A 23,361-nucleotide genomic window follows, 5' to 3' on the forward strand; every position below is an offset into this window, starting at 1 on the left:
CTTTCCTTATACCATGTGCCATTTTTCTTTACTGCATTGACTTTGTGTCTGTTTTGAAAGACCACCATTATTGAAGCGAGAAGCGAACATTTGTCTTTCTTTGATGCTCAAAATGGGCTGAGAATCTGAGGACAGACAACAGTTGCGAGCTCTAAGGAAACCAACTGTGCAACAAATTGAAATTCTCCTCACCTCGGCTGAGAAATTGCTCTGAGTAACAGCAAACAATGTCTGAGAGGTCCGAATAAAAACCTTCATCAAGATCTCACTGCATCAATAACAAGTATTTTAAAAGCATGAATTTGCTGTCCACGCATGAGTCACGCTTCTTTGCTCGTGTCAGAAACAACAGCCCCGTCAAAATTCTAAAAGCAATGTTTTATCTGGTTCCTTATGTAAACAGTTAATTAACATAACAACTCTCTCAGACTGAGATGAGATGCAAAATTGCTTGTTTACTTTCAGCCATTTTTCTGATACTCTCAGTGACGTTTGTCATCAACATGTACCTACATGTCAAAGGGGGATGTCAGCAACGATTGCCTTTCAGATGACAGACAATTATGTGTTTAGACATATTCAGACCAGTGCTGTCACAAACAAATTATCATCCTGCTATCCTGTAATCAAAAACGCATGAGTCATAATTTCTTTCTGCCATATAAACTATGGACTCTTACAATGTGGGGCACATTGACAAAAAAAACAGACAGCGTGAACAAACAAATTTTTATCTCCTCAAAGGCTTTTATTGGCATTTCTACAAAAGAAGCAGACTGCACAAGACCTTTTGAACTACAGTTCTAGACTTTCTTCCAATGCGCCTCCGTAAATTGCTAGTTTTTAGTGAACAAACATATATTTTCCCCATTGGTAACTGACTATTAATCCATATGCCGTCTCAAAGGAATACTGAGGAAGTCAACTTTTTTGGGGGGGAAAAACATGGCGATGCATCGCCAATTTTCTTCTGCTGTAAATACTGTTTCGATCCACACAAGTGATGCACGGTACACATTAATGGACAGAAAAGAAAAAAAGCAAAGCTCAAAGGTGACCCAGGTTATCGTCTGCCTTCTTGGGCAGCTTCCTGTTCTTTCAACGCAACAGCACGTGAAGCTAAACACTGACTCATCCATGCTCTTTTACAAAAACGCTAGTTGATGCTTAAAGAGAACCCTAGACGCAAGCGCATTTGAGTACTTTTGATGAGGCCAAGCACCTGCTGATATGCTTCCATGTATTCCATGTAAACACAGGGCGAGGAAACAACAACAGCGCAGCGCTAAAAATAACATAATCGCTGCACCACACACACGTATTTGGGTTCTTGATGGCCTAAGTTGGCCTATAGCCCATGTTTCTCTTTTTACAGTTCCTGTCAGTGGCGTGGCAGTGCCATATGGCCCTGGCTCTGAGGGTGCGAGAGGTGGGGGAACAGAGACACAGACTGCGGGTCACTCCAGGGCAGGTCGAGTTTTTCATAACAAAGGACCTGATCCTGGGACGTGTGCTCAAGCAGACACGTACTGTGAGGACACAATAGACTTGTGATGATTCCCTGTGGTCTGGCACAACCATATAACGGCTCAGTGACAGAAGTGAGGGCAGTCATCTGTGTGTAAGTGTGGAGGATGATAAATGTAGGGGTTTGGGATGGGGATGGTGATGAGGGGTGTATTTTTGGGGAGGGGCAGCGGGGTCAGTTTGGATAAAAGAGCAGACCGTACACCTGCCTGGCAACATCAATAAAAACTTCACAGCTTGACCTCTGGTAAACACATTTGTGACCTCAGATGGCAATAGCATGACTTTTGTGGTACAGATGCTTTTGTTTATTAATTCACTTGAGGATGGTGTGGTTTATAACTAGAGAATAAACTATGTGTTATGTGTGCAGAATTATGATGAAAACTGCCTTAGAGACTGATAGTTACTGAACTAGATAGAGCTGACAATAGTGCCTCAAATATATATATTTACTGCCACCTACTGGAGATATCAGTATCTTTAGTGAATAAAAGGGTTGGGAAGCACAATAGGAGGCTTGTTTGTAGAATTATGCTAAACGTGTCCGAGATATACTTACAGTATGAATGATTTATAAAGATTTAGCGTCTTTTTACTGATGCAGTGTGTAGCTTAAATTTTTTTAAACAACCATGTTGGAAGATGTACCTGTGTATTCCAGGATGACAATGTCAAAATTCACTGGACCCAAAATCCAATGACTTATCATGGGACAGCTTAGCTCACAACCTAAGAAAGTGATTGATATGGAGTGTGTATGAAGCCTGTGTACTCAAACTTTTTTGCCAAGTCAAATTTGCTCTAAATGTAAAGAATTTCGACAAATAATGCTTATTCAGTTTTTGTTTCAGGTCATGGAGTAAGACATGAAGAACATCAGAAAACAATCCCTGTCAAGGCATCAACTTCAGTCAGTTTTGCATTTGGTGAGGCTTTCCATGCCTCCACTTAGACCTTTTGGTAGTATCTAACACCTCGACTTGAAGCAGAAATACTTGCACCTGGCGTTGTTGCAAGCATGAATACATATTTATATAATGTTTTTATACTTATATATACTTTTGGTTTAAGGTCACTTTTATTTTATTTTATTTAGTCCTTGTTACATTACATGTATTTACTATAGTAATGACAATAAATTATGCATGATTAATACATTTGGTAAGATACAGTTTTCTTAGAAAATGTTTTAAAATTGATAAAAAATATTGTAATAACGATAAGAAAATGTATAATACATTTTGTAAGAATGTATATGAAAATTCATTGTGAATTTTGTGAAATAACTTTTAATCAATATATATTGATATTGCCTTTTAGAGTAGTACACAGTACATTAGCCTGCTAACCTTTAGTTAATAAACAATTAAGGTTTATGCATGCTAGTATTCAAGACAGAATTCAAGATATATCTATACAGTTGGAGCTGCCAGTTTTCTGAGTATCAAATGATTATTAAATATCAAGCACAAGCTATGCAAATCCCCAGCCATTCAGGTGCACTTTGAATTCAAAAGCAGTATCCAAAATCACTCATTGTTTTCATGATGTAGAAAAGAGTGAATGAGGGTATAAGGGCGATTTTGAACACACCTTACAGTGCAACCATTGTACTGTGATTCCCAAATGAACTAATCTATTCTTTTTAATAAACTTTTTTTTTTTAAAATTTTATAAGTACAGACAAAGGCTCATCGTGAGATGAAGTCAAATCTCTGCAAATGTACCAAAGGTATTCAAGTCAAGTCCCTGCAGGGTCGCTCCTCAACTGTTGTCAAGGCAACAACCAAAAAGCCCCTTGAGGCTGCACCTGTTCTAGCAGTCAGGTACATAAAAGTCATTTTTGGATAATAGTTTTTAAGAATACTTCAAACTAAATGCAGTCAGTTTGATTCAAATATATTTAGTTATACAGTCAAGAAACACATCTATCACGAAGCGCATTTTTATAGTATATTGTTGGACAGCTTACATCAAGTCTGTAAAACACTTTCTTAAAGATTTAGTAAAATTAACTAACCGTTGACGCCAATGGCTCCCTCCGAATCCAGGTGTGACAGACTCTTTGCAGTGACTGAAGTGAAAGGAAGCGTGATATCTGTGTCTTTAGATTGTGTATATATGTTCAACTGAAGAAGTGCTCTGAGCAGATGGAGCAGCATTTTCTTCATGTGTGCACAAACTTTTTGCTTCAGTCTTCAGTGTCCGCTGGTGTTCAGTGGGGAAAATAATAATAATCTAGAATCAAAATAAATCCATTCTAGTAAGTCTGAAATTTTTACGATACTACTGAAATAAATAAATAAAAAATGGATGGAGTTATCTTGGTCTGAAAGCAGAGGAGAAACAAATGCTCTGTATCTACTGGAAATGACTGCTGCCACTGGAGCTCCTTCTCTCTGTCTGTGTGTCTTTCACTCTTTCTCTCTTTCTTTTTCTGTCCATCTGCATCCCTAGAGAATCTGTTCAACAGATTGTACAAAGAATCTTTATGAAGCATGCTTACCAACAGATCGCCTCTTTTGTAACTCTATGCAATTAAACCAGCACCCCTCAAAGAAAAGAGTGCCGGACTATTAACTAACAAAAAAAAAAAAAAAAAAAACAGGAATGTGTTTATGAAGGCAGAATATAGGAGTCTATTGTCCCTGTGATGAGGTGCATTCTCACAGCTGAGGTTCACCTCATTGTTTCTTTACCCTGCCTTTTGTTATGGTGAATCTGAATGGCCCTGCAGTCACTAGACTTATTGATTTATCTGATGGATACCAGATACATGGATTTCTGTGTCACCGAACTGATGTTTAATTAGAAGAGAACACATTCAATGATATTATTTGAACATACAAAATAGATATTCAAATTCAGTTTTTGGAGTTCAAAATGTCAAAACCTTGACTTAAAGACACAGCTTTCATAGTTGAATAAGTCCAAACTGATACTAAGGCTGATAACAAATATTTTTTTGTGCAATTTTCCTTGGGGACTTTCCCATTGAGAATGGGTAACAAATGTATATTTAGATATTTTAGATTGGTCATGGGCTCTGTGTCTTACTTGGTGATCCGATGCTGGCAGCATTGCTCCAAAAGTTGTCCAGTGTATTATCAGCCTAAGAGATACATGTATGTATTGACTGTATTTTGCAATGTACTTCTATACAAGTATTGAATAACAAATAGGAACATTATTATTAATTGGGCACCAAATGTATATAAATATATATATAAAGGGTCAGTTTAGACAGAGGATTGGAGTAATAGCAGCTGACGATTAAGCTTTGCTATTAAAGGAATAAATTAAAAATACAACAGAAAACAGTTATTGTTAAATTTGAATAATATTTCAAAATATTGCTGTTTTTACTGTATATGTATACAGTCTAGGTGAGCTTGGTGGGCTCAAAAACATAAAAAATCTTGTGCTGTATAGCTATATAATAATACAAATATTGATATATAAATGAGAAGTAACTGTTCATTCAACTTTGGAGGCTTCTGCTCCATAATTTAAAATAATTTTAGTATGAGTAGAAGATATCATGCCCTAAAAATACTGAAGCAAAACATCTTGGGGACAATTTATCCACTCCAGGAGTGAGCACGCAACAGGCTGGTAATATGATCACATGCAGAGTGCAGACTGACACGGCAACATTTCTTGTTGATCCAAACTGTTGATCTATTTTACATAACTTAACATAACATATGACAACAACAACAACAATAATTGCTGTTATGTAATTGTTATTGATGTACCACAAACTAACATGGAATGCAATTTACTTCACACAGTCAGGAGCTGATTGTTTGGTGTGGAGGGCTGCTGTCTCAATCTCCCAAGCTCAGTCCTGCCCCATACTGTATGTCTGTGTGTATAGGAGCTGTACTGGGTCAGAACTTTACTGAGTAAAATGTCTGGATTAATGGTTGTGTAATACCACTGGCAGCTATAGTTTTATATCAGCAGATTGTCCTATGTTATGGAATTGGTTAAAGGTCAGTAAATCTGTGTATGTTTGGCTTAGATTTTAAACGGATTTAAAACTATTTATTATATTTGTGTTTTACACCACATCCTGTCCCAGTTGTCAACCACTAGTGATATCCCTGTGAACCGCACAGAAGTGACCTTATAAGACGTTCCTTTTTGGAAAATGAAATATTTTAAATGAATGTAATTTTGTTGTGTATCAAGCCTATTTGAAAAATGTGGAGGGTCCTTTATGACCACTAGGTGGCAGAGAAGACTCATATCATCTGTTTAGATATGTAGGTTCAAGTGAAGCTATAATATATATATTTTAAAGTTGTTATCTAAACTACTTTTATATAGACAATATAAAAATGCCATTCCAAAACTTAAAAGTAAATTATTAACATCATGCCAAAAACTGTGGTCAACAGGGGGTTTAGTCTTGCCACAGATACCTATATATAATTATATATTGAATATATCATTTAGGCTTTTTGTTATCAGAAAGCACTTCCAATGCATTTGTATGGAAGTAAAATTTGATGCACAAATGGCTTTGACCAAATTATTTCTGAGGAGGCTATGGTCAACTTTTGAGTTGGGCTGGCTATACTGTGACTTATGTGCCCTTGAGTAAATCACTGCTCCCTGGGTACCACAGCATAAATGGCTGCCCACTGTGTATGTACTTTTTTTTTGATGGGTTAAATGCAGAGCACAAATTTTGAGTATGGGTCACCATAATTGGCTGTATGTTACGTCACTTTCACTTGCATTACATCTCATTCTCACCAATAGATTCTCTGCAGTGAATGGGTGCCGACAGTCCGAACAGCTGATAAAAACACTTCACAAGATGTCAATTGATAGACTGGAGTTGTGTGGACTACTTGTGGATGTTTATTTCAGCTGTGTGGACTCTTATTCTGACGGCACCCATTCACTGCTGAACAAGTGACGTAATGCTACATTTTTCTAAATCTGTTCTGATGAAGAAACAAACTCATCCACATCTTAATAGCCTTTTCATCTAATTTTAATGTTTGGTGAACTATTCTTAAACCATGGCCATGCCAACATAGTTTTTAATGTCATGGAAATCCAAATGGATTATGGATATTATAATATTGAATGTGAAGAAAAAGGTAAGTTATGGTGCAATATTTGTCTCAGTTTTTTTGATTGGCACACACATTATGCGCAGACTGTGCTGTCTCCCTCTGTGTTGCATACACAACATTGACAGCCTGTAAAATCGTTTTATATATTGTCACTGCTTCATCCAACAACAACCATAAGATCTGATCATTTTTGCTCCTCTCACTGGAGCAGCAGTGCTGACAGCGGCTGCTACTTCCTGCCACTCAGTATATTCTTATTTTAGTGGTGACACTCACAGACACCCCAATTCTTATTCTTTAGTTTAATTTTTTGACTTCTACATTTAAATCTCTATTTATATGGCAATATCTTTATGCACATAATGCAACTCATTTGTACAGCAGGCTGCATTTTAACACTGAATAACTGAAGTGTACAGCACAGGCTTGACTTACCACCAAGACTTCTAGTTGACCATTTTCTCTTAATCACAGTCTTTGTGTTAGACACGTTGTACCTGTAGTTCGAGTTAAGCGTTAAGCTCAGACAAGACAATCAAAGACCTAAGCTCACCAGTCCCCAATAATTGAGCAGCTAATGCATGAACTTCTGATGTGTTTCTATGGCGACCATCCAATTGGAGAGGGTGAGAATGAGCTTTGCTCGTGGTCTGTATATGCTTTCTCCAGTAGCCTACTGATTAGCCTAATATCACACACCAACTCATGTCACAATGCATACGTGAGACAGTAATTGGTTGCTCCAACTCAATCTGATGGAAATTTACACTGAAAATGGTTCTTATAAGTCAAATATTAATAGAAAATCTAATCAAAGATTCACCTGATTGTTGTAATGTTGATTGACTTAATATTTAAAAAATGTAAGGCACATGATAGATTAATGGACCATGATACAGCTTTTTATATGTGAATGTGTATGTGTGTGTGTTTATGTGTATGTGTTTTTTTTTTTTTTTTTTCTAGGCCTACTCAAATTGTTATCACCAAGCAGATAAAATCAGGATCCATGCATCGTTTTTGTAGTTCAGAATGAATCTACAATGAGAAATAGATGGTTTCCTGGTTTAGACTCATTCCCCATTGTCCTAGGATTCACATGTGCATGAGTTATTAATATGCTTGCACTGTTGAAGGCGTTGCATGTTTTGTTGTTGGCCTGTTATGTCAGGATGAGTTTACACCAATATTATGATATTGTGATGTTTTTCTGTTTGTTTTTTGATTGTAACGAACAAGAACATTTACATAGAAATATGCATAAGGTGGTGGATACAATGTTTTCAGTAATGATGGTAGCACCCAAATAAATGATTAAAAAAAGAAAAAAATATCCAAATGTTTATATATACATTTATATAGCCTTTTTATTGATTTATTTATTTAGTATCGTTCAGAGTCTCAACATATATTTCACTAGTTCAATTTTGAACAGTATCTGTTGTGTCATGTTAATATTTGCAACGACAGGTTTTTTTGCTGATTTTTTTTTTGCGCTGCAATATTATTTATTGATCGTTTCAACTACTATAATATTAATTGTATATTTATATTACAAAATAAAATTGAATTAAAGTAGTTAATAGATCAATAGTTATTTTCCAAGGGGACATAACGCTCGTAACACCTGTAGGCTGAAAGGGGCGTGGCTTCCCGCACACATCTACACTTGCAAGGGGCTTCGCGCTCAGGTGACAGACGCGACTCCTACAGTCCCAGAGCAGCCAAAAACTTCAGCTATGAGTGAAAATGCTTGCGTAACTATCCTCAAAGAGCTTATTTAGAAGAAAGAACCACCAGTGCTTTACAAAGAACCCTTCTCCAAATGCCGTCCGCTGCGCGACTGGGAGAAGAGGAGGGCATGGGATTTATTTACAAGCAGTTCCTCTGTCGGGGTTGAGTGAATTTATATACTTTGAGTAAATTGATGTATTAATTGGAACAACGGAGGGACGTCAGAAGACGGCTCGGGGCAGGATAAGGAGAGCGCGGGAGAAACTGTCACTGGATGCTGTATGATGCTTCGTGAGGGGCGATGATGGAGATGCTGATGGACCGGAGACCTCCCACAGTTCTGCTTCTCACCTTGCTCTGGTTGTTTCCAGGTAAGATAAATAAGAAAAGAAATAGCAGCTAACTCACAATATAAATAGGCCTAACTTACCACATAAAAAAAATCAGATGTTGTTGATGCTGTGTTGAGCGAACTGTGACCAAGTTAAGAGACTGTATACTTAGAAAAACCTCAAATCAGTATGTTTTGTTTATCTTAGGGGATACATTTGTCTTATACAATAAGATAACTGTTTAACATTGTAGCTGAAAGTGTAAACATTAAACTAAAGTTGATGTAGAGATTCAAATGAAAACACATGTAGGCGTCCTCATCTACAAAACAACAACAACAAAATTGTAGTCGTGAAATATTTTAGAAAGGGACATTTCTTTCTTACCAACAGATAGCCAATTAGCCCTTCTCAAAGTCCGGACTCCGCCTCCATTTCTCATTTCTATGGCATTAATTTGGCTATACTTCGTATTTTGATAAACCCATGTTAAACTTGTTTTTTTAAATTTTTTATGTTTTTTTGGTGATGGTCCGAAATGAATGGTCCGAGATATTTAAGGTTTTCCTGCATGACATTTGTTGTCATGACATCTGTTGAATGATGGCCATAATTGAGCGACTTCATCTTTGTGTAATATGATTTTTTTCATCACTTACATTGTAGTAATTTGACTTATTATAGCATTGTCCAATGTTTTCCATACATTGACCAAAACTGACCGTCACAAATGCACATTTCAAAATTAAAATGCAGCACGGGTGTTTTTATATGATGGTATCTTTGAAAATACTGTCTTCAGAAAAGCTTTATTTCATTTTTATTTAGTCTTTCCTGTAATGCCTGATAAAGTAGCCTGCAGGCATATTTGATTACAGCCGTTACCGTGGAAACCGCTATATCTCCCGCTCCCGCAGCGCCTCCTGCAGGCAGAGAATAATTTTGCATTTACAAGTCTGTGGGGAACACTGTCAACAAACATAAAAAAACACTGTGTTGAGAAGGTGCTTAAGTTTTAAGCCATGTATTACTATGAATTAGGCTACTACTACTATTATATTGTTTAACCCATTTAATTTTTTTTTGCCACTTTTGCAGTTGTTCTCAATTGTATTTTGAAAGCAAATCAAACTTTATATTTATTATTAGTTTTTTTGTTGTTGAATTGTTATGGATATTTATTAAAAACAAGTTTCAAATCAAAATCAAACCAAAATGTATTTATAAAGCACAATAAAAACAACTGTGCTGTACAAAACTTGCTATAAAGACTGAAATAAATCTAAACAGTTTTAACCGCAATGCACTAAAGAGGAGAAAATCCAAAACAAACACTGATAGGTGACAGATCCTTATACTCTATCTAAGGAGGATCATAAAGCCTTGGAAAAAAAGAGTAAGTTTTTAACTTAGATTTAAATTCAGATTCTGAAAAGACTAATTGGAGGGAGACTGCAAGACCAAAGTTTAGGCCCAGCAATTGAAACTTAATTCAACTTCAATCTAGATCTCAAGACCATCAACACTCTTTGCTCAGAAGACCTCAGCGATCTAACAGATATATCTGGGTTCAAAAGATCACAGAGATATTCAGGAGCCATTCCACTCAGAGCTTTAAAAACAAAAAGTAACATTTTTAACTCGATTCTGTAACAGACCGGCAACCAGTGCAGAGAGCATAATGCAGGAAAGATATGATCAAATTTTCAGGTGCCAGTCAAAAGTCTGGCAGCTGCATTTTGAACCATCTGAACTTTTATAATAACTAATTTAAGTACTAATTGACATTGAAGAAATTTCAGATATGGACCATAGACTTGAGAACCCCTGGCCTATATTTTATCCTGTTGTACAGCCATGTTCTTCTGAGCTTAATGGGAAGTCATCATCACATTAACCCTTAGCGACTTGAATCCTGCTTTTTCTTATAGTTAATCATGTGGTAAAATTAAGATTGTTGGTATCAGTTGCAGCCAACAGCTGAAAGTAGTGACAGTGAATTCAGGCGCCGTGATATGACCATTGTCCTGACTCCTGACTAATCTCCAACAAGGCTCAAGTCGGAGGAGCTTGTAATCCGCTGAATTACCTTGGCATTTTTACAAGCAAGGACAAGGTACGAAATCACTCTCAGAGTTGGCCGACAAGATTAAACCTTGTAGTCATTGTGTTGCAGTTTTTTCTTCATCGAGCTTAAAAAAATTCACAATTCATGGACAAGGTTGAATACAATAAAATTGCATTCAGATGCCCTCGTAACCTCTTGGATGTTTTGAAATGTAGTGAGCTTTATTAAACTGGTATGGGTTTCTTTGTCAGGGTTTTGGTCTGTGTTTCCAAGATGGCAAATTGCTGATGTGGTAGTGTTTTCTGCACCTTCAGGAGGCACCATTATCGCATTATATGGAGAGTGTGTCTTATAATGGGGAAACTGACAGATGACTGCTGTAGCCTGCAAATATTAGGCTGTTTTGTTTGACCTGTCTTGAGTGACCCTGAAAGGAAATTGGCATCATATATGCTGCCTTGCAAAATTACTACATTGCACAGTTACTTTTCTGTGATTATTATGCTATTATAGATTATTATGCTTGATTTTGAAATTATTTCATTTTTTTGAGAAACATTTATTTCACCTATATGAAAACAAATTAATCATTTACGCACCCATAAGACTATGGTAAATCTTTGAAACACAAATTTAGATATTTTTAAAGAGATTTCTGTCCCTCCATTGAAAGTTCAAGTCAGGTACTCAGGTAAGATCCAAAGAGGTTTTAAAGGTCTTGTAAAATGAATCCAGATGAATTATTAAGTGGTTTCATTTAAGTAATGTGAAGCATAGGATTTCTTTATATAATTTACAGATTTAACTTTTATTGAACCGTTTATTTTCATATAAACACACAAAGATAGAGCACATCAGTTTGGTGAACATGGAAGATCCATCACATACTAAAACAAACCTCTTTGGTTTTCACGCATCATGCACCCACGTTTGAGCTTCCACGTTTACCATATTGGATGTGTTCTATGTATACTGTATTTGTCAAATTTTTTAGATGTAAACAAAAGCCTAAATTAAATCTGCTCGTCATATAAAGCAATCGTAAAATCAGAAGACTTTAAATAAAAATTGATTAATTAAAATATTTTTTTTTACAACAAATTTATGTAATTTATGGATCTTTAAGTTTTAGTTTCCTGGGATCTCATTTATCAACAGTGCGTAGAAAGGTTCTATATTTTGGTTTATCTATTTACACACATTCCTACATATAAGTACAAGTTTGTACATCACACACTTTGCATGAAACTGTGCTTAGGTATATTCATTACACATATTTGTCTCTATGCACTGTTGATAAATTAGTGCCCTAAACTTTAAATTGAGGAACAGAAATCACTGAGATTTCATTAAAATACTGTATATAAATATAAATATGTGTTTCAAAGATTAACCAAAGTCTTAAGGGTTTGGAGTGACATGAAGGTAAATGAATGATGAAAGAATTAAATTATCCTTTTAAAGGGATAGTTCACCAAAAAATGAAAATTTGATGTTTATCTGCTTATCCCCAGGATACTGAAGTTTCTTCAGTAGAACACAAACTGAGATTTTATGTGAAATCATTGCAATCTATCACAAGTATAATGTAAGTGGATGGAAATAACGGCTAAATCATATCATCATAAAAAAAAAATAAAAAAATAAACCTGCGGCTCGTGATGATACATTGATGTGTAAAGACACACAATGATTGTTCTGTTCAAGAAACTGAACAGGATTTATATAGTTTTTTTTTTACCTCTGATTCACACAGTGTCTGAACTGTTAGAACTCTCCAGTGTCTGCGATCCACCATAAAGCAAGAAGAAGATGAAGACGCCTCAGTCACCTGCTGCTTGAGAACACTCTCAAGAGGACGGCCTCAGGAGAGTTCTAACAGTTTGCACATTGCTTGATTCATAGGTAAAAAATCTATATACTGTAAATGTTCAATTCCTTGCACAGACCGATTGTTTTGTGTCTTTACACATCAATGCATCGTCACGAGCCGCAGGGTTTAATTTGGTTTTGTTTGTGTATGTTTTTTTTTCAGTATTGTATGTTTTAGCTGTGATTCCAATCCACTTACATTATAAGACTGACAGACTGCAATGAGTTCATTTAAAAATCATTTTGTATTCTACTGAAGAAACTGAAGAAACCTGGGGGTAAGCAGATAAATATCATATTTTCATTGTTGGGTGAACTATCCCTTTAAGTCCTGAAGGTGGTCTGAAGGTTACATCCTGTATGTACATTTAGGCACAACCCCTTATTTATTATTAACAGTGATTATTAATAGTTATTAATGCCAGCAGTGAACTAAAATCATCTGAAAATGAAAATGCCTAGGATTTAAATGCCATTTATCAAGCTCTTTTGAATCCATACCAGTTTAAATACACTCCATGTCGATTTAAAGGAAAAGCCCCAGAGGAGATGGCTTAAGTTCTTAGTATTTAGTTGTGGTCAGACTCTGGGCTGATCCTACAACCTTTGTGAAAATACTGTAGATCTTTTCCTAGACTGTAAAAGATCAATTGTAACTGTATTTTAGAAAAGATAGTTTGAAATAGTCTAACATTTAGTACTCTGCAAAACTGTCATCTTTAACAATCAAAATCTTGTAAAATAATTGGTTTCTCCCAGCACCAAACCACCTGTAGCATATTGCAGCACGTTAAAACAAACTGTTTCATCCTTTTTGAAAAACCGGAGGTAGATAATCAATGCCTGTAATTGAGTGCGGATCACTGGGCCTACACATCAGAGATCATTAGAAACGGTAATGCTCAGCTACCAGAGGCAATTATGTTTGCCCCCTGCACAGCAAAGAACATTCAATACCTGCAAAATATCCATGTTTCAATTCATTAACCCTGCCACCGCTCTATTGTTGAAATCAGTCTTTTGATTTGTACTGATACAGATTATTATAAAATAGGGTTAGACATAAATATTACATTATGGTATAATATCACACTATATACTGTATCACTGTATCATTTAGTGATATAGGCTTTTTCCAGGATTTACCAAGAAACTATACGGCTGACATCCATTAAGCCCACATTCATCTGTCAAGAAATATCCAGACAGATCTGAGACAAGAGACAGATTCAGCTCTCATTAATGCTTTAGAAGCGACACAGCATCGCATGGAAGTGCTGGCATATCACACCTGCCCGCCACCTGCAGGAAGTAATGTAGTGAATGGACAGACGCCCCTGCCATACAGTTTTCTCAACATGATTCTTCAATAATTATAATTGCAATCTGTTTATAAACTTGCATGCAATTTCAACAGCAGATCAAAATGGCATCATAGTTGCACTTCCCTTGAGAGCCCGCTGCGTGCTTAAAGGTGCCGGTGTGGCGCTTTCCGGAGTGTAGGCGAGGGAGACGCTGTTTTACAGCAGGTGTAAGTTGGGAGAGTGGATACAGTAATGAGGATCTCAGCCATCTAAATGAGGCCATGGCTCCTCTGGGCACACTGCTCTGCGCCTGTGTGGGCTTGAGACACCTGGGAAACTGCAAACTAGCTGACCACACACTCCAACATTTGACAATATATGCCATAGGTACTTCTATTTAGTGTCAATGTATGTTCGGAGTATGTTTTATGGGGATTATTGGGGAGAAATAGCTTTCTCACCAGGATTAGACACAGAGAAGCTTTCATTTCATTAGGATGGATGGATCCCTGGCATAGATCAGCTGTCAAGGACTATATTGATCTAAGCATCACAATAACACATGTGATTTTACATGCATGAGACATGCTACCCAGAGCTATTTTTAATGTAAATCTGTGCGGGGAAAATATCCGTGAAAGTTATGATAAAAAAATGGCTGTTGTATTTTCCAGGAATTTACTGTAGTAATAAACAAAAATAATAATAATGTTTATAAATAAAAAATAATGTTGAAATATCGCTAAAATCTGGCATATCAAACAATAATAATATATCATTAACCTTTAATATATAATATAATATAATATAATATAATATAATATAATATAATATAATATAATATAATATAATATAATATAATATAATATAATCAGAGCTGGGTAGATTACTTACAAATTGTATTCAAATACTTATTAGAGATTACAAGATCAAAATGTAGTTAGTAATATAATTTACAGTGGGTTACTCATTTTGGGTAATGTATTATGACTATATTTCAAGATAACTTTTAGAAGTTATCATTTTAAACTTAAAATTAAACATCCCATATTGATATAAAAAGCAAAAAGAAAAGAAAATATACCTTTTTTATATGAATGTCATAAAATGCATTAAACATTACATTACACCAGGGCTTTCCAAACTGGGCTTAATGTAAGAACTGCAGTGGGTTTGTGAGTTGTACAAAAAACTAATTTAGAAAGGAAGTTAAAAGGGATAATTTAAAGAGAGAAAAAATTAAGAATTTGAATGAACCTTTAAATCATACATAATTTAGTTCCATTGTGTGAATAATATGTAATTATGTAATCCATAAAAAAGGAACTGTAATCTGATTATTAATATTTAAAAATGTAATTTTCTTTACAAGTACTCAATTTTTGGAATCTGATTATGTAATCCAGATTACATGTAATCAGTTGCTATCCAGCTCTAAATATAATATTATATATAATACTGTGAAAAAAACACAAGTGGTAAAGAAAGAGCCAAATGATGAATCAAAGTTCACAAGACGTTTTTTCAGCAGAAAGTGCACTGTGCCATATACACAAATTTTAAAGAATGAGCAGAACCTGCTATTAACCAATTAACCAGATTTTAACCAAATAAATGTTTACAGTCTTTTACCGTTAAAATCACGATATTATACTGCAATATATAGATTTTCTATTATAGTAGTCAGTGTTATTCACTTAACCTGCGGAACATGATTTTAAAAGACGGTTTACGGGCAAGACTGGCACATAATCCTCGTTACCCTGGATAGTCCAAGGGGGCTGCCAGAAATCGTGTTTTTTAGGAGTTGTGACCGGGATTTAGGCAGGCCAGACCTGGTCGAGCGAGGCTAATAAGGGCCTAAAGGATCCAATCCGGGCCAGCCACCTCGGAATACACCAGGAGCAGCTGTTGCACCTTGCAGATTAACACCACTGATTGTTTCAAGCTTTCATCTGCCTTCCCCCTCGCTCTCACTGTCTCTGATCTGCAACGGAGTCGCTCCGTTCCCTTCTCTTATCGCAGCGGAGCATATCATCTCTCCCCCATATCTCCCGAGCTCTTATTAAACCTCCCCCTGCCCTGCCGCTACATCTGTGCAGCTGATCCACATCCGTCTGTCCTTCATCTTATACTGACTCTACGTGACAGACATCTTGTGAAGGGGCCGTGTGTGTTTAACTATTATCTAGGAGGGCTTTTTATTACGTCGTCCCTCTGATAGTAGTAGCAATTACTCTGATGTGCCTGAGGATGAGAAATGGCCATGTGAGATAATAACAAAGGTGGAAGAGGTTGTCCATGCTGTGCACCCATCACCTGCAAATGTAATTAGAGAGAATAATCACAGGCATGATGGGGCTGAGCTCGCAGTCATCTGTGTGGGACAACATTCAGCACCTGCAGCATGAAGCACAGAAATGAATTCACTCCAAATCCTCAAAATAGCAGTTAAAGTTCCAAAGACAGTGTGATTCTATCTGAAATTAAGCAATATCACACGCTTACATGTTCATATTCAGAACAGATTAAGATTGGGTAAGAATAAGAAACACTTCATCTGGTACTTAGTGTCTTTCATTTCAACAAAAGAGACCATCTCTGGAATTTGCTAGGCTTACTGTTTTGTTTTTAGCATAAAACATTGAGTACTGATATTTGAAATAATTTAAAACATGAAAAAAATAGTCAACATGTGAAATTAAAACATTAGGTGACAGCAAGTGAATGAGATTAATGAGATTCAACTGATTCTTTCAAACGGCTGGTTCATTCAGAAACAAAGCATTTGACCGTGTTAATGAGTGAATCACTGAATCATTTATTCAACCGATTTGTTCAAAAAGCTGATTCGTTGATTCAACAAGTAAACCCCATCCATTGCTCAGAGATGCAAACAGTGCTGTGATGTTTGCTAGGAACTATTTTCGTTAGCAAAGTTGAGCAAAAACCAGCAATATTATGTCTAAAATGTAAGTCACTTATTATTTACTGACCTTGTATAAAATGATTATTAAATGTATGAAAAATATTAAATGTGTTCATGCATCTGAACGATGCTGTATATCGCACACCCCAGCCTCGACTTGAGTGGAAAATGAAATCATCCGTGGTTTTGCACGGCGCAATTGTTTGCACATAAACAAAGGTCTTTTTATAAGTCTAACTTGCAAACGGCAGAACACTGATTCGTCAAACCGGCATTCCTGCAGTCTGTATACTTCTGACTATTTGTAGTAAGTAACGAATATTCTTAGGGGAAATGTATCGGAGTAAAAGTATATATTTTAATTAGGAAATGTAGGGGAGTAAAAGTAAAAGTTGGTTTAAATATAAAAACTCAAGTAAAGCACAGATATTCCCAGAAAATACTATAAAGTATTTTTTACTTGACTTTACACCATTACAATCATCCAACACTGTTGTCCTCGGTTGACATTCAGGCCTTTTTATGTATGCATACAAAACATATATCTATGTTTTTAAAGGGGAAAAAAAGGGAAAAATATTAACCATAGCAAATGTGTCCAGTTGGAAATTTGTTGTCATCTTTAAAATGATGTTACCTTCTCATTTCTATGTCAGGCCTCAATTTTCCCCAGCTTGGTTGCTAAATTGATGTAGTCCCAGTTCCACACACAGAGCAGCGTCTGTGAAACCTGCTTGGACCTGATAAGCCCGGCATCCTGGTCTGTGGAGGTTTGGAGTGCTCTACATTCTGCTGTGGAAATCGTGCTGTGTAGTGTACTTTGGACTCAGTGCTGTTTATTAACCAATTGCCCTTAATAATTTGATTGTCAAAGTTTGTAACAAAAAGCTTGATATAAAGCATTAAAACACAGCCATCAGTTTACATAGTTAGAATATGAGCGGTCTGGCGTAGATAAGAGCTTCTGTTATGGTAAAGAGCAGCTCTCTACTGTGCTTTACAAATGAGAAGTAAGCATTTATTTCCCCTACAGCTTGAATTTCATTTATCTAGCCTATATTAAACAGCTTCCACATAAACACAAAGTTCCCTGAAGCTTTTTATCTTTTCTTCTAACAAATGCACAGTTTCATTTAATATCGATTATTGTGTTTATCTTATTTCAATTATAGTTAGAGTAGAATAGAAAATATGAGACGTCCATGTACCATATTAGATCCACCAATGGAAAATAAAAATACTTTTTTGCAGTAAAAATTCACTTTTTTATTCTTCACAACTCCTGAAAGAAAACGTAAAAATTCCTAAATTCCTTGTGATTTCCATCCCTAAGTGAGTGTCATTCTAGGATTGAAATGCATTTCTCCTCAGGCTTCCCTCGTAGACTTTCTTTGAGGCAAATGAAGTAGTGTTTTGGTGAGCATCTATTATTTCTGAGCAGCAGACTGTTACTGTCAACCAGAGAAGCACAGTGGTAATGCTTGGGAAAATGTGACTTCATTAAACGCTCGTAAGGGTATTCAGTCATAGCAAGACCCCACTTTTCCCTTATTTTAGTGACAGCAACCCAATGCATAATTGTTTAGCTAAGGCGAAAACATCTCATGTGAATATCTTGCTCAAGCTAGTGCATGATCTTTCATGCACCAAGAAAACATTGTAGAATTTAAAGCGAACTGATGGTGTGATCAATTTTTTAAGGGAACGTTTCCTCATCAGACCCTCTTATGAGAAGAATTTGGTCATTGGAGAGGAAGTGTTATTCTCTTTCAATTAAAATAAAAAATTACCATCAGGTGTATAGAATAGATTTTCTGTCCAAAAATATAGGGCAAAGGATTTCCTTCAGGCAAACCAGAACATCTATCCATCATAGCTGGTGTGATGAAGTTCCATTAATTTCAGTACAGATGCCACTTGACAGGTTTTTTTATAGACAGCTTGCATCAGACTTGTGTAGCTTAACATCTTCTGTGTTTTCCTCTTATCTGTTTTAATATTACATCTTTATTGTAGTAGTTCCAGGTAATATATGTCTTATTTTAAAATGTTGGCTGGGAACCTAGATAACAAAAATTAGATCTGCTGAAATCCTCCTTGTAGCGTGTGAAAAGGGGTTTCCACCCACTCTAAATTACTAGCAATGGTTAATGCAATTGTACTGGGAATCGAAAAGTCACAGATTAAGAACTGCTGTTCGTTAAGGCCAGAATCGGCCTGTCTTCTTCTTTGTTAAGACAGCTTGGGCTGCTAATGGGATTATAGTGTGAAGAGACAGCTTAGCTACATGGACTAAGGAACATCGTCCAATCCCTTAAGGATCCGCAAAATGCCCCAGGAAAAAGAAGTCGGGGGAAAGGTCAACGTTCCTGATCGCACACTCTCGCATAATACAACCCATTTACTGTAATCGTTCTGGGCACTAATAGCAGTATCTTTCACACCACATAACAACAATAGCTCCCCACTCAAAGAGTTGACTCTTGACAGCTTTTTGAACTGATTTAACAAGTGTCATTTATGTATTTAATATTTTACACCAGATGTTACACAAAATCATGCCCGCTATCAGTGTTATTATCTTATTATAGTATTTTAATATGTTTGAGTTAGCTTTTTATATATTAAATACATATATAATTATATATTATGAATATAAATATATATTCATTATAACGCTTTAATTTTTAAGGACCAATCCTCACTAGTAACTGTGTATATAACTAGCAAACTGGCTGTTTATTTAGTGCTTATAAGGCACATATTAATTCCTGATTCTGCATAACCATATTTTAGATCCACTAATCCTTATACATAAATTTAACAGCTACCTTAATAACTATTAATAAGCAGCAAATTAGGAGTTTATTAAGAGTAAAGCCATAGTTATTAGTTAGTTAATAGTAAGATTTGGACCTTAAAGTATGATTGTTTTAATAATTGTTTTATGTATCTTTGTCATTTTTATTAGTTCTTTTAAATATACATTTTTATTTAGCTATTATTAATACTATTCATTTATTTTCTTTTTTTTTGTAATTTTATTACATTCAGTGAGTTGTCAGTTTCTAATTTTAGTGTAAGTTTTTCATATTAAATTTGTATTATTCCAGATTTATATAAATTACTGAAAACTATTTAAATGGAAGTCATGGAAGGCCATAAATAGTCTGAATCTATACTGTACTAATGAATGTTTAATATGGCTTGATATAAAGGCTTAGAGAAGCCACCAGTCTTTTAGCAGCACCATTATAGTGAATAATGAAGACTCACTGCTAAATTTTATGGATTGGGTTTGTTTTTAATTTTGAAATTTATTTTTTGCAGCTTTCATTAAAATTACAACACAAATGCTCAAAATGGCATCAGCGTATCAAGTGAGAAAAATTAATGAGTCAAGATGATTGTGTCTGTTTTAATATTCATGGTTTTCAAATCCATGACGCATGCATCATTATAAATTTACATCCATTTTTATCCTCTTCGTTTTATTGACCATGTTTACTGGTGTGGTAATTCCATTTGCTTCAAAATGTCCACTTATAGTCTGTTATAAATTTTAGTCAGAAATAGACGGCACACGTAATTTGACAGAAAGGATTGAAAATATTCTTTGCACACGTTGTCAGTAAACAAAACACTTTAGATAGTGAAAAGTAGATGTGACCTAGGTCAGTATGTCAAATTGAGTGCACTGTACTGCAGTCCCTCAGCATTACTAGAGTTGTTACCCTCAATTAAAATTTTGGGTTTCCTGACCAAGGTCTGTTGCAGGCATATAAACCTATTGTACATTAATAGCTTTGAATGAGAGTCTAAAAGTAGCTTTGTCTAATGAACACCTGCAGATTTCAGTAGATTCCTCTGCTTTGAGACAGTGTTGCATTCAGAGAATAAATAGTCTTGTGGTTGAGCACAACGCAGTAGTTAATTTTTCTAGGGTTATCAAAAGGTTCTAATTTGATATCAGTTTATATAAATATTTACTTTCGAATAAGCTCATGGAGATCATTTTCCTTTCTACACATTGCATACGTTGGTCACAGGTTTGTGTCCGATGTGTGTGCTTACGAGGAAACCTATTATTGTTGTGCCCTTGAGCAAAGCATTTAACCTCAGGTTTGCTCCGGGGAGACATTTCTGTGATTGGTGTGTTTGCTGAATGTCTTCTTATACTAACTAAATAGTGTGTGTGACAGTTAGAGAAAGGAGACGTATCCTGTGCCACCCTGTCCTGATTCCGTCTTTGCTAGTGCCTGTTTCTGCTGACAGATTAAAACACTGCTCAGTGTGACAGTTGTGAGGCTCCTTCAGCGTGATGGCTGAACGCTGTTTTGTTTAAATATTTGTATGTCATGCATGTCTTGCAGTAATGTATTTTAGATAATATGGCAGGATGCAAAAATATGTGACATTCTTATCTGTTTTGGTGTTACAAGGATATTTATGACTGGTTGCTTAGAGTAAAACATCAGCCTGTTTTATGTTATATGTAAATCCTTTTTTACACTAATGTAAGTAGAAAAATGCTCATCATGCTGCCTTTGTTTTATTAAAAATACAGTAAAAACATTAATATTGCATCATTACTCCAGTCTTCAGTGTCATATGCTGATTTGCTGCTCAAGAAACATTTATCAATGTTGAAAGCAGTTCCCTATCAAAAGCTACTCTTGATGTTGCATTTCAATGACGCTTATGAGATGATTCTTTGTTTGACCAATTGTGAAACACGTGTGCCAAACCTGCCAAGAATCGTCTTAAATAACCTCAGTGGGTGATGTCATTTGATTACGTGCACCTTCAGGTTATAAATAGACGTGAAACGGACATACCTTAAGGTTTTTACTTGTCTTCAGAGACCCCATTGTGCGTGTGTGTTAATTCCAGCGTGTCACCATTGCTTCTTTGTTTCACAACATATCTAGTGTGTCGGTTTATGAGATGCTTGCCACCCTGTTTTCAAGTTATCACTGAGGATGAATTGAATGATTATTGTTTGGTGTGCCTCGGGGAATAGCACGCAGTTTGTGCCCTCGAGGACGTTGAGTGTGAGCACTGCCAGTCACTTTCGGTTGTAGTGCTTCGCTCGAGGCTCTCTTTCTTTGAGGAGGGGTGAGCCTCTGTGTCCTAAAATGAGATTGTGGGGCCAGAGTGTCGAGCTGGCTGAGAGACAAGTGATTGGTGCACCACCCTCTCCCGTGCTCTCGCCACATTACAAAGTCCCTGTCCCCTCTGCTGGAGCATGCCCTGGCGCTTCTTCAGAGCGAGGCGAGGACAGGGTTTCTCTTGCCTCCGGCGATATGGAGACTGAGAGCGCTGCATCTGAACGCTCCTCATGTGATTCGCATTTGATGAGTTATTTGAGGTGGTGACTCACGTGGTGGCCAGGCAAAGTTAGTCTGGCCACAGGAGCAAGAGAACCCCAGGCACTCCAAGTTAGACGGCAGATTTCTCTCCGGTGGCCAGGGGGAGAGATCCCAACATCGATCTCCATGATGAGTTGTCTTGTTAATGGAGTAAGCCGTACACCTCACGCATATTTGTACCCATGATGTTGATTTATTCAACTAACATCCTTGCTGGTGGGGAAGCAAGCATTTCAAGGAGTGGGTCAGGCTGAAGCCAGGGGATTTCATACAAGGGCCAATCCCCAGAGGCAAATAAAGATTTTGCGCCAGGGTCTTTGTACCCTACCTATGTGGTTCAGACCCCTGTTTCTGACTCTGGTTCCCACTCTAGGCATGTGTTGTTGTCGCAAGATGCTAATGAGAGATGCTTTCCTCATGGGTGAGGGTGCGATCTTAGATGGCCATCCAGCTCAAGGGATCTGGAGATGTCATCTTCTCGACTGGCACATCAATTGCCTTGAAATTGCAATGGCTCTATTTCTCGCCCCGAATACTTCCTTCAGCAGTTAAGAGGCAACCATTTCCTAGTGTTGGTGGAATTGCTGTCTATAAAAGCTGTGACACATGGGTTAAGGAATCTCCACCCCGAAGTAGTCAAATCTGGGAAAGATTTTATGAAGCAGAGGATGATCTCTTTGTTTCACAGGAGGCAGCACAAACTCCCCTCTACTTCTCTCTGACTTCTCCAGCTCCCTTGGGTCTGGACGCGATTGCCCATACATGGCCTTCACGCATTTCCCCCGATTGCTCTGCTCCTGAAAGTCCTTGCCAAGGTCCATCAACAAGGTTCTCACCTATTACTGATAACGCCCATTTGGCCGATCAGAGTATGGTTCTCGGATCTAATATCCCCCCTTGACTGTCCACTGTAGGCGATTACGGTCTGGAGAGATCTCCTATATCAGGTGCAGGGTACAGTATTTCATCCCCAGTCCGAGCTCTGGAACCATGTGTTGTGTTAAGATTTGGTTGAGTGCTTGAGGGTTTGGTTAAGACCCCTTTCGAACGTTAGTGCCTGTCAGATTTCTGACCCTAAAGATGTTTTATCTTATGGCTATTACTTCTCTGAAGGGGGATTTGGG

General features: G+C 36.7%; 1 protein-coding gene across 1 annotated transcript in view; it reads left to right on the forward strand.

Annotated features, from left to right (window-relative positions):
• The first annotated feature begins 8,285 nt into the window (after positions 1-8,285).
• The window catches only part of LOC127972235 (endothelial cell-selective adhesion molecule-like), a 36,250-nt gene continuing 21,174 nt past the window's right edge, over positions 8,286-23,361 (forward strand). The window contains exon 1 of the mRNA XM_052575595.1: positions 8,286-8,731. Within this exon, the coding sequence (XP_052431555.1) occupies positions 8,662-8,731 (70 nt within the window). The 5' untranslated portion in view covers positions 8,286-8,661. The remainder of the gene's footprint in view (positions 8,732-23,361) is intronic.

Source organism: Carassius gibelio, chromosome B15 (genome assembly GCF_023724105.1).
Source record: "Carassius gibelio isolate Cgi1373 ecotype wild population from Czech Republic chromosome B15, carGib1.2-hapl.c, whole genome shotgun sequence".
Classification (NCBI taxonomy): Eukaryota; Metazoa; Chordata; class Actinopteri; order Cypriniformes; family Cyprinidae; genus Carassius; species Carassius gibelio.